This window comes from Tripterygium wilfordii, chromosome 20, assembly GCF_013401445.1.
Source record: "Tripterygium wilfordii isolate XIE 37 chromosome 20, ASM1340144v1, whole genome shotgun sequence".
Taxonomy (NCBI): Eukaryota; Viridiplantae; Streptophyta; class Magnoliopsida; order Celastrales; family Celastraceae; genus Tripterygium; species Tripterygium wilfordii.
This window is the reverse complement of record NC_052251.1, coordinates 10,050,891-10,067,368: the sequence shown is the minus strand read 5'-3', so window position 1 is coordinate 10,067,368 and position 16,478 is coordinate 10,050,891. Positions and strand designations below refer to the sequence as shown.

General features: G+C 38.6%; 3 protein-coding genes and 1 non-coding gene across 5 annotated transcripts; 1 reads left to right on the top strand and 3 right to left on the bottom strand.

Annotated features, from left to right (window-relative positions):
- Positions 1–379: 379 nt before the first annotated feature.
- On the bottom strand, positions 380–4,360 carry LOC119987321 (glutamate decarboxylase-like). Its single transcript, XM_038832198.1, has 6 exons — positions 4,040–4,360; positions 3,737–3,941; positions 2,789–2,989; positions 1,774–2,242; positions 1,221–1,273; positions 380–1,036 (listed from the first exon to the last, which is right to left on the bottom strand). Exons 1-6 carry the CDS (start codon positions 4,120–4,122, stop codon positions 542–544), a joined length of 1,506 nt encoding a protein of 501 aa, XP_038688126.1. The 5' UTR covers positions 4,123–4,360; the 3' UTR covers positions 380–541.
- Positions 4,361–4,765: 405 nt separating this feature from the next.
- TRNAR-UCU lies at positions 4,766–4,838 on the top strand. Its single transcript has one exon. It is a non-coding gene; the product is annotated as a tRNA-Arg (tRNA).
- Positions 4,839–5,804: 966 nt separating this feature from the next.
- LOC119987116 (bifunctional D-cysteine desulfhydrase/1-aminocyclopropane-1-carboxylate deaminase, mitochondrial-like) lies at positions 5,805–10,893 on the bottom strand. 2 transcript variants are annotated; one of them, XM_038831866.1, is made up of 10 exons: positions 10,516–10,893; positions 10,355–10,420; positions 9,911–10,105; positions 9,104–9,214; positions 8,268–8,359; positions 7,517–7,609; positions 7,236–7,293; positions 7,046–7,159; positions 6,801–6,898; positions 5,805–6,139 (listed from the first exon to the last, which is right to left on the bottom strand). In XM_038831866.1, exons 1-10 carry the CDS (start codon positions 10,762–10,764, stop codon positions 5,935–5,937), a joined length of 1,281 nt encoding a protein of 426 aa, XP_038687794.1. In that variant the 5' UTR covers positions 10,765–10,893; the 3' UTR covers positions 5,805–5,934. The 2 variants fall into 2 exon arrangements, with proteins under 2 accessions (XP_038687794.1, XP_038687795.1); XM_038831867.1 differs by lacking the exon at positions 9,911–10,105.
- Positions 10,894–11,274: 381 nt separating this feature from the next.
- On the bottom strand, positions 11,275–16,353 carry LOC119987115 (bifunctional D-cysteine desulfhydrase/1-aminocyclopropane-1-carboxylate deaminase, mitochondrial-like). The gene is made up of 10 exons (XM_038831865.1): positions 15,969–16,353; positions 15,812–15,877; positions 15,369–15,563; positions 14,556–14,666; positions 13,710–13,801; positions 12,957–13,049; positions 12,679–12,736; positions 12,489–12,602; positions 12,244–12,341; positions 11,275–11,599 (listed from the first exon to the last, which is right to left on the bottom strand). The coding sequence occupies exons 1-10, from the start codon at positions 16,215–16,217 to the stop codon at positions 11,383–11,385; spliced, it is 1,293 nt and encodes a 430-aa protein (XP_038687793.1). The 5' UTR covers positions 16,218–16,353; the 3' UTR covers positions 11,275–11,382.
- Positions 16,354–16,478: the final 125 nt, after the last annotated feature.

The window sequence follows — 16,478 nt, the reverse complement described above, 5'->3', positions numbered from 1 at the left end:
GTCTTGACTCTGGTCTCAACACACTGGGCCACGGTCAGGGATTAATTGGTCCATGGAGTTGCGGGATTTTTCACTTGGCCTGGATTTTACCGATTAATTGTCCAGTGATCAGTTGAGTGAATTGGATTCTACGTTGTATAAAATAAAATAAAAAGTGTATCTCAGACGCATTTCTGGCATCCTTTGTTTCTCTTTCTAACATCCACAATCAAATCCTTCTCCCCCTTTACTCTCATGTATGATGAATCAGTTCGAACTTTGATGACAGATCCCTAGCTTCTGGAGAAGATTGAAGAAGTCTTCAAATTCATCAGAAAAAATGAACTGAAGATAACCTTTCTTGACAGTTCGTTTGGCATTAAAGCTGTCATACGCTGGGTGATAGGTAAAGTATACTAACATACTTTATTCAAGCTCCAGTCCAAACTAGACTTATACCTCCTCTATAGTAGTAGTTTTACTAGTTAGCAGCAGCAATGTAAAGGGATAGGCAGATATATATATATATATATATTACATCAAGCATTAGGCATTTAGCTGTCTAACAGACTCCAGTTCTCTTTCCATCAACAAAACGCCTCCAGATACTGGTGATCTCCTCTTGAGTCTCCCTCACACTTCTCTTAACACGCTTCACACCTTCATGGCTTTCAAGTGCTTTATCAACAGTGGCTGAAACATGGGCAGCTTTAGCTGCAACAAGGTCGGGAAGTGTCTGCAGCTCCTTCAGGACTTCCTCAATGTGTGAGATTAATCTCTCCACTAGGCTTCGGCTGAAATCCTCCCTAATAACCACCCGAAGGACGGCTACTTGTTCTGCATTTGGAGGCATTGTGTAGGCAGGAACGATCCATCCATATTTTCTCAAATGCTTAGATATCTCAAACACGGTGAATTGACTGCTGTCCTTTAGGGAGAATGCCACCAGAGGCACGCCAACATCCTTGGAGACGATGTCAAATTTACCTGTTCTCTCTATTCCTTCTCTCAGCACTCTCGTATTCTCCATACAGTTTTCAACGACATTCTTGTAACCCTGACAAACGATGGACGCAGCATTGGAAAACAAGTTAAGCACACAAATAGATCATGCATACGAGGCAGCTGATACTGCTAATCAAAGAGTCCAATATCATATGTTTATGACAACTCAGTCAAACACTAATCAGCCTAAAAATATTATGCCTGATTAGGGTTTAAATTAAGCTAATAAAATTTACCTCAAAGCCAAGCCGTATAAACTGATAATACTGAGCAATTATTTGACTAGAGCCTGCAGAATTGATGGGGGGTTAAAAATAACAAATCCATTTCCATGAACAGCAAAAGAAAGCACAAACTTGCAAGTAATGCAAGAATCAATTTACTTTAGCAGTGCATCCAAAGGCTCTAAGAAAACTTAATTTTAATTAATTTATGAACAATAGTGCCATAAAAAGCCAAGTTCAGTGGAAGTATATCTGAGACTTTTGTTGCGGGGAACAGTCCAATAGGGGAAGTCCGGGGGGTCATTGATGACACATACAGCACGGTACATAGTAACCAAAGCTTGTGACTCATAACTTTTAATGGCATTCCTGGTTATCTTTGAATTAGCTTTGCCATTATAGAAAACAGTAGATAAACAAAGAAAAACCTGTGGTTTCAATTTATCATCCATGATTCCTTGATCTCAACTTACGTTTGCTCAAATCAACTTTAAATATGGTTTTACCAGAAACTGTAGACAAGCTCCCATCCACATACAATCATATGAAAGCATATATGTATTACCTTTGGAAAAGTTTAGAGTGAAAGTGGGCTGATCAGCCCCAAGGTAGTTGATATGAAAGATAAGCTCCTCTGGCAAGTCCTCCTTGGTCCTCCATATAGCCCAGCCAACACCAGCATATACAAGGCCATACTTATGACCACTAACATTGATGCTCTTTACCAATGGCAAACGAAAATCCCACTCAAGATCTGGATAAAGAAAAGGGGCAATGAACCCTCCACTCGCAGCATCAACATGAATTGGGGTGTCCCATCCGGTCTCCTTGTTCTTTTTGGTGAGGAGTTCATTAAGTAGCTTCACATCCTCAAACTCTCCTGTCAGGGTTGACCCAAGAATGGCTGCCACGCATATCGTATTCTCATCCACCATTTCAGCTGCTTTCACAGGATCCATTACATAATATCCCTCTGTAAGCTTTACCTCTTTCAGCTCAACCTCAAAGTACCTAGCGAACTTCTCCCAGCACACCTTGTAACATAATTTGGGTAACAGAAGCGTTACTTTCCTTTTTTAGAAGAGAAGAAAAGAAAAGGAAATCATCAAAGGGGGGCCAAGGACTACCAAGGGCAACAGAAGTATTATTGTGCACAGAAATTATATAGTAATCAATATCTATATTCTCCAACCATTTGCAATGCCGTTAAAAAAAGTTCATTATTTCATTACATTCATGGCATCAAGGACTACATCAAAAATAACATCTTCTCTCATAAAAGTAAATTTCAAGAATTACGATCTCATATTGCAAAAATGTTGCATGTAGAATGTGAAAATGTTGAAGTGTGACTTCAGTATTATTATGTGTGGCTAGTATTGAGCCACGTAGGTGTCTTATATGTGGTATCCAGAGGTTGTATTGTTCTATATATGTGTATTATGTTTGTAAAAAGATATAACGTGAGAGTGAGTAAAAGTGAAATACTCTGTGTCAACTCTCTCCACCCTCTCAAAACCCAACGGAAAAGATAGAGAAATGATAACTGACTGCCCTTTTGAAATCACTCTGAAGCTTACCTGCACGTTTGCTCCAGTGACTATGTTGGGTTTATCATAGGGTTTGCCCTCTGCTTTCCTTTTGTTCTGCCACTTCCTTTTGAAAGCAAGTCCAGCCAGCATTATTGCCTCCGAAGACCCCACAGTCCCAACCCCGACTGCAGTTTCATCATCCCCAACCGGAGCGTGGTACAGATTAGCTATCATATTCACACACCGGTTCTGCAAAATCAAATGATGGATAACTACTCAGTCATCTAAATAACATAGAAAAGGTATACATGATAACAGGGGTTAGCAAATCCATTGCATAGGTTCTTGTTTTACATGCGTGCTTGAATCTTTTTGCAATTCTTCATATGAGAAGGAATGCTTTCAATCAAATTTCCAACACCTCAAGCCTTCCTATTGTTGTGGCATGTTTTAAATAGCCATACTCCAATGCTAAAACATATATGTATTTACCATTTAGCCCTTAAAGCATAATTGATTAAATTATTTCTTCAACTAATTGATTCTTTGAAAAATTAATTAATGGCCAACTGATTTTGGCCTTTCCCTTTCTTATAATAAGTGTTTTTTGTTTTATGGCCTTTGTTATAATAAGTTAATAGGCGATGCATCAAACCACTTGGGGATATTCTAGTTGGTTATGTCTTTGGACTTAGGGTGTACAATATAATGTCCGAGATCGGGTGTTCGAACCGCTAAGATATTTCACGATGAAATATCTTGGTTCCGTGGACTTGCCTTACTTCGGGGCCTGCCCGCAGTCTTACCTGTCCCCGCTGTCTTCTGACGGCCAGAGGTTTAACGGGATGATTCCTCCGTTACCAAACAAAAAAAAGAGATGCATCATCCTAGAATAGAATCCACACCATATTAAGAATTTAAAAGTATAATAAATGAAGAAGAACTGGTAGAATCGATTTGTAAACTAGTATTTAGGGCGAAACAGAGGAGAGGTACCTGGAGTTCAGTGGTAACAGGGTATTCGTCCATGTCAACATAGTTCTTGTTAATGGAAGCCATGATGAGATCATTACACTCCGGCTCCATCCAAGTCGTGACGAAGGACGCCAAATTCAGCCTCGGATTCCCATCCAGCATCAATTCATCGTTTATCACCTGATACGCCGCATCTTTGGGCATCGACATCTCCGGCATCTTGAATCTACATATATGTATATTCACAAGTACCTTTCAAATCTCACACCACAATAATCCATCGCCAGATTATTCAAAAACTAGAAGAAAAGAGCAGAAGCGAACCTAGGCACAGGAGTCCGCACATAGCGTGAGGCAAAAGTGCAGTTCACATGCTCTGCGGAGTCGACGGCCGTCGTGATCACCATCACTGTGCTTTGCTCTTCCTTTCCTTTCTTCCTCAAAGAAGAAGTTGAGAGAGAGTGGAACTGTTACTTCGTTGGTGTCGGTGATCAACAGCAGCAGTATGGAGAAGTGGCTTGGAAATTGGAATGTGGAAGTGGAAGGCAATCAAATCGTGACGTGAACACGCGACACGTAGTGGGAAGGCTGTAGAGATAGAAATTGAAGTGGCGTGCGGTCATTTCTTGCCGGCTATGCAGGAAATGCCGCTTGTAGATTACTACAGGCTTCCATTGATGATCCAAATGTGTCATGGTCATGCATAAGTAACCACTGTATCGGGACGAATCTTTTTGGGATTAAATCGTACAATATTTTAGAATGTATTGATAGTTATTTTTTGCGTCATGTGTTAGTTTTGACATAATTTACTTTGTAATATTTTTGTAATTACACATTAGATTTTGACAGAATTTACTATGTCGGTTGAAAAATTTTGTGAAAAAAAGGGTTATGCGCAAGTAGCAAAATGGATCATGACATTGCACCAACAAAATGGTGTTTAATCCAATAGTCATGATGGGAACACTGCAGCATGGTATACATATAATGTCTCGAACATCAAATTATTAGTCAACTATATTGAAGTACGTCGCAGACAGGCAAGTAGCACCTGTGGCCTAATGGATAAGGCGTCTGACTTCTAATCAGACGATTGTGGGTTCGAGTCCCACCAGGTGTGCTCGTGTACGACAATACAGTGGGTTTTTTTTCCCCTATCTGACATGAGTGGTAAACATCAACAAGCAGATTTATAATCAAAACATCCCCTTTATTTTCCCATTTAAACTCTTGTTTGCTCATTAGTTGCCAACTCTTCTCTTCATTGCGTGATAGAGCAGTCTTCATTGTGTGATAGAGCAGCTAAGTAGCTTCTTGTGTGATAGAGCAGCTAAGTAGTGGTAAACATCAACAAGCAGATTTATAATCAAAACATCCCCTTTATTTTCCCATTTAAACTCTTGTTTGCTCATTAGTTGCCAACTCTTCTCTTCATTGCGTGATAGAGCAGTCTTCATTGTGTGATAGAGCAGCTAAGTAGCTTCTTGTGTGATAGAGCAGCTAAGTAGTGGTAAACATCAACAAGCAGATTTATAATCAAAACATCCCCTTTATTTTCCCATTTAAACTCTTGTTTGCTCATTAGTTGCCAACTCTTCTCTTCATTGCGTGATAGAGCAGTCTTCATTGTGTGATAGAGCAGCTAAGTAGCTTCTTGTGTGATAGAGCAGCTAAGTAGCTTGCGAGGCTCATAATCTTGAGGTCTGGAGGACATCTTCTGAGCCTCTCTAGCTCAAGGAAGCTGTAATAACAGATATTCTATCAATTGATTCTCAATAACATACAGTTTTGCTTTCAAAAAAAATATTCTATTGAATGATTTATCTTGTGTAAATACATTATGGGGCGGATAGAGGGAACCGAACCGACATCTTCTCCTTGGCAAAGAGAAATTTTACCATTAGAGTATTAGACTATAGCTGCATTTTTTCTCTCTCTTTTTGGTACGCAATATGTGGATCATATTTGTGAATAATTACGTAGAATACCCTTCCAGGCCATTCCACTTACCCAAAATGATTAATTCAATTAATATTCTTCTATCCCTTATACGTTAGATCTTATCTAATTATTATATATTATAAAATTAGATATAATTTATTTTTTCTTTCTTATTCTTATTTAAATTTTATAATTCTATATAAAATTGAACATTGTACTTCGATTTTAAACTACCAAGACAAGTAGACAACATGAAAACACTCTGTTTGGCCCTGTTAGAACATTTTCCCAACACCTTCCTTTCTAGGAACGGATTCATGAACATTCATCCTTCGCCAATTCCCAACCAATGGAGTCATCTGGTCAACTTTGTCAAACAACCCAAGAAGGCCACCGGTGTGGATGAAGAGGATCTTTCTCCCTTCCCACTTCTTTGGATCTTCAGCCATGTCTTTCAACATTCCATAAGCAGCTTTTCCACTGAGATGACAGCATAACCAAAATTTAAAAAAAAAGAGTAAAAATCACAATTACTGATAAATAGAATATATACATATATATGTGAGCTAGCCATATCACAAGTTGCTCTAACCAACTTAGAGTGAGGTAAATTACCCACTTAGTGTCTAGTGAGTGTTAATTTGGCTCATAACTTGTGGCATGTGGGATAGACAATCCGAAGGCCTGACAAATGCAACAAACGGGCAAACCATGGCCCAAGAAATGGGTGGAGGTAAGGCCGTCCAAGAACACATCGCTGGAACCCGCTCCGATATCATGTTAAATTTGGCTCATAAGTAACCCATACACTCTCTAAAAGGACCTATTTGATAGAGGAGAGCGTACCACCTATATGCATATACAATTCACCTAAACTAGACAATGTGGGGCATTTATCTCGGTTTCATGACCATGGGCCAGAAAGAACAACTCGGTAGAAGTAGGGGGGAAAAGAATAAAGGACTTTGCTTTAGCCAGTTTGGGAGTTGGCACATGCAGGTGCTCTGTAATGAATCCCAACCACAGAAATAACTGTGAGAAGGATTTGATAATTTTTCATCGTCTAACCCAAGATATAAAGTGCTAATACCCAGCAACAGCAGAGAGACAGAACGCAGAGTTTAAGACAATATTACTATACCTGTAAACTGGGTCAAGAACAACACCAGTAGCTGAAGCAATTTCCTTCACAAATTTAAGCTCCTCAGTGGTGTTAATTGCGTACCCCATACCTTCGGCCTGTAGGGAGAAATGAATCTAATTAGTGCATTTTTCTACAATGAATTAACCAATGGGGAACCTTATACGAAACAAAGCTCGGTCATGAAAAGGAATATGAAAAAGACATTTGAAAGACCGACAGGACGTACTTAATGAATTACTCACATTTTGTATGTTGACCACATCACGTGAGTCAACACCTGCTTCAAGTCCATCAAGCAGGTCTTGAACAAAGTCGTAAAAATAATCAGGGCTGTCACAAACAGAGAATGCATGAACCTACAATGGAAAATACGAAGAAAGTTAACTGCCATATAAAGAAGAACAAATGAGAATCTATAGAAGGATGACATACTTTTGCCTTCAACGTACTCAGCCATGATCCCAAAGACAGACCGGCAGTTGTACCCCCACTACAAAAAATCATACTTTGATGAGAGTAAATTCTACTGTGACATTGTGATAGTTTAACATTTTTCAAATGGAGCAAATAAGATAGCACAATGGTGGTGGGTCCAGCATGATGCTTCCATCAAGTATTAAATAATTATATGGGAGTCCAAACATAGAAACTTATTATAAAAGCAATAAGTATGTATTAGCCCTGAAAAGATAACAAAAGAAGCGAAGTAGAACCTGCCACATGCAACAACAATATCATCAAATTTGACTTTCCCAGTCCCAATCTGAAGCTGCTGTTCAATCTCCCTGATTGCTTCAATATAGCCCCTGGATGCACTTGAAAATATGAGCAAAGCCACAACAGTTAACAATAAGCTTCCGGGGGGGGGGGGGGGGGGGGGGTGGGGTGGGGGGGGGGGGGGGGGGGGGGGTGGAACCACTTACAAGTTTTTTTTTTTTTTTCACTTGTAACAGCAAATCTTTAGAGAGTACCCAGTAAGTGCCTTCTAAAGTAGAAGATCGAGGTAACCTTTGACCTATATTAGAAATGTGGATCTTGGGGAAGCCCAGATTATTGGTGCTAAAATTGGACTTATTGCACAAGTGGTTAAGAGGCCCATTATGGCTCACAAAACCATGGCTTATGGGCTTGGGTCCAACCACTTGTCTATAAGCCACTTAACTTCTTTGTATTTTGTCAATGTAGGATTTCTTGTGTGGGTCTCCACCTAAAACGTAGCTGTAACTCATTGGAGCCTACAGTACCATGATAGCATTATTGGATGCAACTGCCCATGGTGACAGTCAGAGAATATATATGGAGAGGTTCAGTCATGAACTAAAAGTTAATTCTACCAGCAAGCAAAAGGCTTGCAGTAGATGCTGAACAAATAACACAGCAAGTATAGTAGTACACCAGTAATTACCAAATAAATGAATATCAATGCAAAGAGCGAAAGAGATGGACATATGCTGGCAATCTCACCACGTTCCTAGGGAATCTGAGCCACCAACAGGAATAACATATGGCCTTCTCCCTTCTTTAAGCAGCTTTTCTTTTAAGATGCTAGTAAGAGCCTGATACCAAATGAATAAGATAGAAGAATTGTCATACTACAACCAAATACTGTCCCTAAAATAGTAAATCAACATGCATCTTTAAGTACTTTTTACTGATATTACAAATTTAAGCAAGTATGACTGAGATACTTGAATTTCCAGGACCATAAAGATGAAACATACGACGCATAATATTCACGAACCTATAACTAATTACTAGGTAAGATTATTTCTTTATCCATAACTAAAAGACTGATGATAGGATTTAACGACTAGTGCATAGGCATCATATTATTTTAGATTGCTGCTTCACATGTGCAAAGAACATCACCTTTTTTCCAATAGAAATGCACAGAATATCACTTCCTCATAACAAAAGCTATATCACTGCCAATCTCACTCTCATTGTTACTTCATGAAGTGTACTATTTGGCATGTTGGGTTGCTTCAGTTACTAGAAAATTGAACCTTCGATCTTTAAAAACCATATAAAATTCTAACCTAGACTACTGAAATTGTTGACCTTTAGTAAAACATTGGACGTAACAGCTTTGGTAGAAATACAAGATTATTGGCGTCACTAAAGCATAGATAAAACATTTCGAGCAGATAGCAGAATAATTTTTTCCTGCTTGGAAAGGGAAAATTCTTTGTAGGAAGCACCAAGAGTTGCCTCAGCCTCACCTTTGATGAAATAATACCAATATGACTTAGATATGCATTACGAGAAACATTTCATCAATGAGGGAGGAGTATACATACCACGCTTCCAATATCTGCATACTCTTCCTTTGAAATAAGATCAATATGAGCTCCGACAAAACGCTCAACCAAGAGATTGCCCGTCAACCCAGGATCTTCGTCAACAAGAAGCTGTAAAACAAGAATGTGGATATTGTGTCACTTCTATCAGTATCAAAAATGTTTCCCAATAAGCTGGATGAATCTAAATGATGGGGAGACGAGGAATATTAGTTAGTTGCATAAGATCTTTCATTCTAATCAATTTCTTCTGGTCTTTATATAAACCCGAGGCATTCTCTAGTATCCTTGTATCCTTGCCTAATACTAGCTAGTTTCCGTTACAAGGCACATTTTGAAGGCTACATTTCCTCTGCAGTCGAGGCTCTATTGGTTGTCAATTCATAATAGGATTAACACTGATAATATATCGCGAGTAAGAAGGCATGTCTCTGGGCAAATCCATCATTGGCTCTCAAACCAGGGAGTCTACCAAACCTCTTTTTCTGCATTGTTGTTTTTCTCGGGGTATTTAGTTGAATATAAACAATAGGAATTTCAAGGATTCAAACTTGCCTTTGCGACTGCCTGGGCAGATATTCTTTTCCTCACTTCTTCCACAAAGTCATGCATTTAACTTACAGACAGCAAAAATTAAGTGCTCCTTCTTTATTAAATATTTCTTGTACTACATATTATTAATCTTAACCTCTCTCCGGTGATTGGTTTTGTCTTTATCATTAAAATCCTCCGTTTTAATAAAAAGGAATAAGAAAAAGAAAAAAAAGCGATAATACATAAATTTATGGAAGATATATAATAGTTAACCTTGGATGTGCGTAATATAAGATAGCAGTCAAGATTAAGATACTTTGCAGCAACAGCTGTGGCACGGCTGTGATTGCTTTGGATACCACCAATTGTAATAATACAATCAGCACCCTGAGCCACAGCATCTGCCATCAAGAATTCTAATTTCCTGACTTTGTTACCACTCAATTGCATGGCCGAAAGATCATCACGCTACATAAGCAAACAAAAAATTCATCTTCAGAATAATCCAAGGAAAATGAATAAACTTTCACATTGTAGGATGCAAATAGGCAGTTTAACAGATAAAATGCAACAGACAGCAGATAAACTCCAAATTGTTTTTCCTCTTTACGAGCAAAATTTTCTCCTACAGTTCAAGTGACAGTGATTCACATTTCAGAGGCAACGGACCCTAAAGACACTGTAGAGTTTTTCAAAGAATCAAAACACTAAACCTACCTTCAAATAAACCTCAGTGCCTTTTGGAAGATTCGGAAGGTTCCACTTGTGAATTGGAGTTGGTACCTGTGCGAAAGCACACAAAAAAAAACAGTCCCCAATCAATACATACACAAATGAAAAACACGCAGAAATCGGTGAAACGAGGAGTGATTGCTTACATGAGCGAGCGAGAAGATGTGAGAGGGGATTGGATTGAGATGAGATGCCCAAGTAGGAGGAGAGTAGGGCTTTTGCGTCAGGAAATCGAAGCCCTCGCTTGCTGTGGAATTGTTGCTGGCATCCATTGCCGCGTTACAGTGAAAGCGACGAGAACAGGCGACAGTTCGTCGATTCAAATAGCTAAACCTTCTGAAGATTGGAAGATAAGTAGATGAACTCAGATCGTAAACTGAGCTATACACGTTCATTATCCGATCATCGTCATTTCAAAGAACCATACAAGTTCTACGACGACGAACTTGTTTTCCTCCTTGTCGTACTGTGTACACCTGTTAATGGAGTACAAATACCTCAGAGACACAGAGAGTGACAGGGTGTGCAAAAAGGGAAATAAATTATTTTTATTTTTCTGTTTAAAATAAATAAGTATCTAGGTCTATGTGGAGGACCCTCAATGGCGGAACGGATCTTGGTATGTGTGGCTTAGGTGCATCTACCCGACTTTCATTCCATATTTGGAATTATATTTATTTGATGCGTCGGTTAATTGTATCTATCCGAATTTCATTCCGTGTTTAAAATTATATTTATTTGGATATAACACTGATTCTAAAATTTACCATGTAGATGAATCCCAAGATGTGGATTGATTTCAGATCATTCTCCGTTATCATGAAAAAAATGATTCTCCACTTCATTCCATGTTTGAAATTATATTTATTTGAACGTAACACTGACTCTAAAGTTTACTATGTAGGTGAACCATGAGATGTGTGTTGATTTTGGATGATTCTCCGTCATCAGAGAAAAAATGACAAATATGTAATTAACCAATTTTTTCACTCTTGAGAACCAAAGAGGGTTTATCAGTAGAAAAGTCTCAAACACCGTGGGATGTCTACCGAAGAACCAATGGATTCATGAACATTCATCCTTCGCCAATTCCCAACCAATGGAGTCATCTGATCAACTTTGTCAAACAACCCAAGAAGGCCACCGGTGTGGATGAAGAGGATTTTTCGCCCTTCCCACTTCTTTGGATCTTCAGCCATGTCTTTCAACATTCCATAAGCAGCTTTTCCACTGAGATGACAGCATAACCAAAATTTAAAAAAAAAGAGTAAAAATCACAATTACTGATAAATAGAATATATACATATATATGTGAGCTAGCCATATCACAAGTTGCTCTAACCAACTTAGAGTGAGGTAAATTACCCACTTAGTGTCTAGTGAGTGTTAATTTGGCTCATAACTTGTGGCATGGACAATCCGAAGGCCTGACAAATGCAACAAACAGCCAAACCATGGCCCAAGAAATGGGTGCAGGTAAGGCTGTCCAAGAACACATCGCTCCGATATCATGTTAAATTTGGCTCATAAGTGACCCATACACTCTCTAAAAGGACATATTTGATAGAGGAGAGCGTACCACCTATATGCATATACAATTCACCTAAACTAGACAATGTGGGGCATTTATCTCGGTTTCATGACCATGGGCCAGAAAGAACAACTCTGTAGAAGTAGCGGGGAAAAGAATAAAGGACTTGCTTTAGCCAGTTTGGGAGTTGGCACATGCAGATGGTCTGTAATGAATCCCAACCACAGAAATAACTTGTGAGAAGGATTTGATACTTTTTCATCGTCTAACCCAAGATATAAAGTGCTAATACCCAGCAACAGCAGAGACACAGAACGCAGAGTTTAAGACAATATTACTATACCTGTAAACTGGGTCAAGAACAACACCAGTAGCTGAAGCAATTTCCTTCACAAATTTAAGCTCCTCAGAGGTGTTAATTGCGTACCCCATACCTTTGGCCTGTAGGGAGAAATGAATCTAATTAGTGCATTTTTCTACGATGAATTAACCAATGAGGAACCTTATATGAAACAAAGCTCGGTCATGAAAAGGAATATGAAAAAGATATTTGAAAGACCGACAGGACGTAAACAATGAATTACTCACATTTTGTATCTTGACCACATCACGTGAGCCAACACCTGCTTCAAGTCCATCAAGCAGGTCTTGAACAAAGTCGTAAAAATAATCAGGGCTGTCACAAACAGAGAATGCATGAACCTACAATGGAAAATGCAAAGAAAGTTAACTGCCATATAAAGAAGAGCAAATGCGAATCTATAGAAGGATGACATACTTTTGCCTTTAACGTACTCAGCCATGATCCCAATGACAGACCAGCGGTTGTACCCCCACTACAAAAATCATACTTTGATGAGAGTAAACTCTACTGTGGCATTGCAATAGTTTAACATTTTCAAATGGAGCAAATAAGATAGCACGATGGTGGGTCCAGCATGATGCTTCCATCAAGTACTAAAGAATTATATGGGAGTCCAAACACATAGACACTTATTAGAAAAGCAATAGGTATGTATTAGCCTTGAAAAGATAACAAAAGAGGCGAAGTAGAACCTGCCACATGCAACAACAATATCATCAAATTTGACTTTCCCAGTCCCAATCTGAAGCTGCTGTTCAATCTCCCTGATTGCTTCAATATAGCCCCTGGATGCAATTGAAAGTATGAGCAAAGCCACAACAGTTAACAATAAGCTTCAGGGGGAAAAAAACCACTTATCCAATATTCGAGTAATAAAAAGGAGGAGGATGGACACAAGAGAACCTGGAGATAAATAAGATAAACCAAATTTTTTTTTTTTTTTTTTGCAAGTGCCTTTTAAAGTAGAAGATCGAGGTAACCTTTGACCTATGTGGCTATGTTAGAAATATGGATCTTGGGGAAGCCCAGATTATTGGGCCTAAAATTGGACTTATTGCACAAGTGGTTAGGAGGCCCATTATGGCTCACAAAACCATGGCTTATGGGCTTGGGTCCAACCACTTGTTTATAAGCCACTTTCAACTTCTTTGTATTTTGTCAATGTGGGATTTCTTGTGTGGGTCTCCACCTAAAACGTAGCTGTAAACTCATTGGAGGCTAGTACCATGATAGCATTATTGGATGCAACTGCCCATGGTGGCAGTCAGAGAATATATATGGAGAGGTTCAGTCATGAACTAAAAGTTAATTCTACCAGCAAGCAAAAGGCTTGCAGCAGATGCTGAACAAATAACACAGCAAGTATAGTAGTACACCAGTAATTACCAAATAAATGAATATCAATGCAAAGAGCGAAAGAGATGGACATATGCTGGCAATCTCACCAGGTTCCTAGGGAATCTGAGCCACCAACAGGAATAACATATGGCCTTCTCCCTTCTTTAAGCAGCTTTTCTTTTAAGATGGTAGTAAGAGCCTGATACCAAATGAATAAGATAGGAGAATTGTTATACTACAACCAAATACTGTCCCTAAAATAGTAAATCAACATGCATCTTTAAGTACTTGTACTGATATTACAAATTTAAGCAAGTATGACTCAGATACTTGAATTTCCAGGACCATAAAGATGAAACATACAACGCATAATATTCACGAACCTATAACTAATTACTAGGTAAGATGATTTCTTTATCCATAACTAAAAGACTGATAATAGGATATAACGACTAGTGCATAGGCAATCATATTATTTTAGATTGCTGCTTCACATGTGCACAGAATATCACCTTTTTTCCAATAGAAATGCACAGAATATCACTTTCTCATAACAAAAGCTATATCACTGCCAATCTCTCTCTCATTGTTACTTCATGAAGTGTACTGTTTGGCATGTTGGGTTGCTTTAGTTACTAGAAAATTGAACCTTGGATCTTTAAAAACCATATAAAATTCTAACCTAGACTACTGAAATTGTTGACCTTTAGTAAAACATTGGACATAACAGCTTCTGTTGAAATACAAGATTACTGGCGTCACTAATGCACAGATAAAACATTTCGAGCTTGAGGTAATATTTAGAGCAGATAGCAGAATATTTTTTTCCTGCTTTGAAAGGCAAAATTCTTTGTAGGAAGCACCAAGAGTTGCGCCAGCTTTGATGAAATAATACCAATATGACTTAGATATGCATTACGAGAAACATTTCATCAATGAAGGAGTATACATACCACACTTCCAATATCTGCATACTCTTCCTTTGAAATAAGATCAATATGAGCTCCGACAAAACGCTCAACCAAGAGATTGCCCGTCAACCCAGGATCTTGGTCGACAAGAAGCTGTAAAATAAGAACGTGGATGATGTGTCACTTCTATCAGTATCAAAAATGTTTCCCAATAAGCTGGATGAATCTAAATGATGCGGAGATGAGGAATATTAGTTAGTTGCATAAGATCTTTCATTCTAATCAATTTCTTCTGGTCTTCATATAAACCCGAGGTATTCTCTAGTACCCTTGTATCCTTGCCTAATACTAGCTAGTTTCCATTACAAAGCACATTTGGAAGGCTACATTTCCTCCATGGTCAAGGCTCTATTGGTTGTCAATTCCTAATAGGATTAACACTGATAACATATTGCGAGTAAGAAGGCATGTCTCTGGGCAAATCCATCATTGGCTCTCAAACCAGGGAGTCTACCAAACCTCTTTTTCTGCATTGTTGTTTTTCTCGGGGTATTTAGTTGAATATAAACAATAGGAATTTCAAGGATTCAAACTTGCCTTTGCGGCTGCCTGGGCAGATATTCTTTTCCTCACTTCTTCCACAAAGTCATGCATTTAACTTACAAACAGCAAAAAGTATGTGCCCCTTCTTTATTAAATATTTCTTGTACTACATATTATTAATCTTAACCTCCCTCCGGTGATTGGTTTTGTCTTTATCATTAAAATCCTCTGTTTTAATAAAAAGGAATAAGAAAAAGTAAAAAGAAAGAAAGGCAATAATACATAATTTATGGAAGATATATAATACTTAACCTTGGATGTGCGTAATATAAGATAGCAGTCAAGATTAAGATACTTTGCAGCAACAGCGGTGGCACGGCAGTGATTGCTTTGGATACCACCAATTGTAATAATACAATCAGCACCCTGAGCCACAGCATCTGCCATCAAGAATTCTAATTTCCTGACTTTGTTACCACTCAATTGCATGCCCGACAGATCATCACGCTACATCAGCAAACAAAAAATTCATCTTCAGAATAATACAAGGAAAATGAATAAACTTTGACATTGTAGGATGCAAATAGGCAGTTTAACAGATTAAATGCAACAGACAGCAGCAAACTCCAAATTGTTTTTCCTCTTTACAAGCAAAATTTTCTCCTACAGTTCAAGTGAAAGTGATTCACATTTCAGAGGCAACGGACCCTAAAGACACTGTAGAGTTTTTCAAAGAATCAAAACCCTAAAACTACCTTCAAAAAAACCTCAGTGCCTTTTGGAAGATTCCGAAGATTCCACTTGTGAATTGGAGTTGGTACCTGTGCGAAAGCACACAAAAAAAATCCCCAATCAATGCATACACAAATGAAAAACACGCAGAAATCGGTGAAACGAGGAGTGATTGCTTACATGAGCGAGCGAGAAGATGTGAGAGGGGATTGGCTTGAGATGAGATGCCCAAGTAGGAGGAGAGTAGGGCTTTTGCGTAAGGAAATCGAAGCCCTCGCTTGCTGTGGAATTGTTGCTGGCATCCATTGCCGCGTTACAGTGAAACCGACGAGAACAGACGACAGTTCGTCGATTCAAATAGCTAAACCTTCTGAAGATTGGAAGATAAGTAGATGAGGTCAGATCGTAAACTGAGCTATACACGTTCATTATCCGATCATCGTCATTTCAAAGAACTACACAAGTTCTACGACGACGAACTTGTTTTTCTCCTTGTCGTACTGTGTATACCTGTTAATGGAGTACAAATACCTCAGAGACGGAGAGTGACGGAGTGGACAAAAGGAAAATAAATTATTTATTTTTCTGTTTAGAATAAATAAGTATTTAGGTCTATGTGGAGGAACCTCAATGGCGGAACGGATCTTGGAATGTGTGGATTAGATGCATCTACCCGACTTTCATTCCATG

What these genes read in the sequence shown, in the direction of transcription:
- LOC119987321 (XM_038832198.1), bottom strand. Translation starts at nt 4,122, where the DNA reads ATGGTGATCACGACGGCCGTCGACTCCGCAGAGCATGTGAACTGCACT. An exon ending in CACTCTAAACTTTTCCAAAG is followed by an intron (nt 1,274 to 1,773) that starts GTAATACATATA and finishes TCAATTCTGCAG; the next exon opens with GCTCTAGTCAAATAATTGCT. An exon ending in TTATACGGCTTGGCTTTGAG is followed by an intron (nt 1,037 to 1,220) that starts GTAAATTTTATT and finishes ATCGTTTGTCAG; the next exon opens with GGTTACAAGAATGTCGTTGA.
- LOC119987116 (XM_038831866.1), bottom strand. Translation starts at nt 10,764, where the DNA reads ATGAACGTGTATAGCTCAGTTTACGATCTGAGTTCATCTACTTATCTT. An exon ending in ATGCAGATATTGGAAGCGTG is followed by an intron (nt 8,360 to 9,103) that starts GTATGTATACTC and finishes ATTTGGTATCAG; the next exon opens with GCTCTTACTAGCATCTTAAA. An exon ending in ATTGTTGTTGCATGTGGCAG is followed by an intron (nt 7,294 to 7,516) that starts GTTCTACTTCGC and finishes GATTTTTTGTAG; the next exon opens with TGGGGGTACAACTGCCGGTC.
- LOC119987115 (XM_038831865.1), bottom strand. Translation starts at nt 16,217, where the DNA reads ATGAACGTGTATAGCTCAGTTTACGATCTGACCTCATCTACTTATCTT. An exon ending in ACATCTTCTCGCTCGCTCAT is followed by an intron (nt 15,878 to 15,968) that starts GTAAGCAATCAC and finishes GCTTTCGCACAG; the next exon opens with GTACCAACTCCAATTCACAA. An exon ending in ATGTGGTCAAGATACAAAAT is followed by an intron (nt 12,342 to 12,488) that starts GTGAGTAATTCA and finishes TTCTCCCTACAG; the next exon opens with GCCAAAGGTATGGGGTACGC.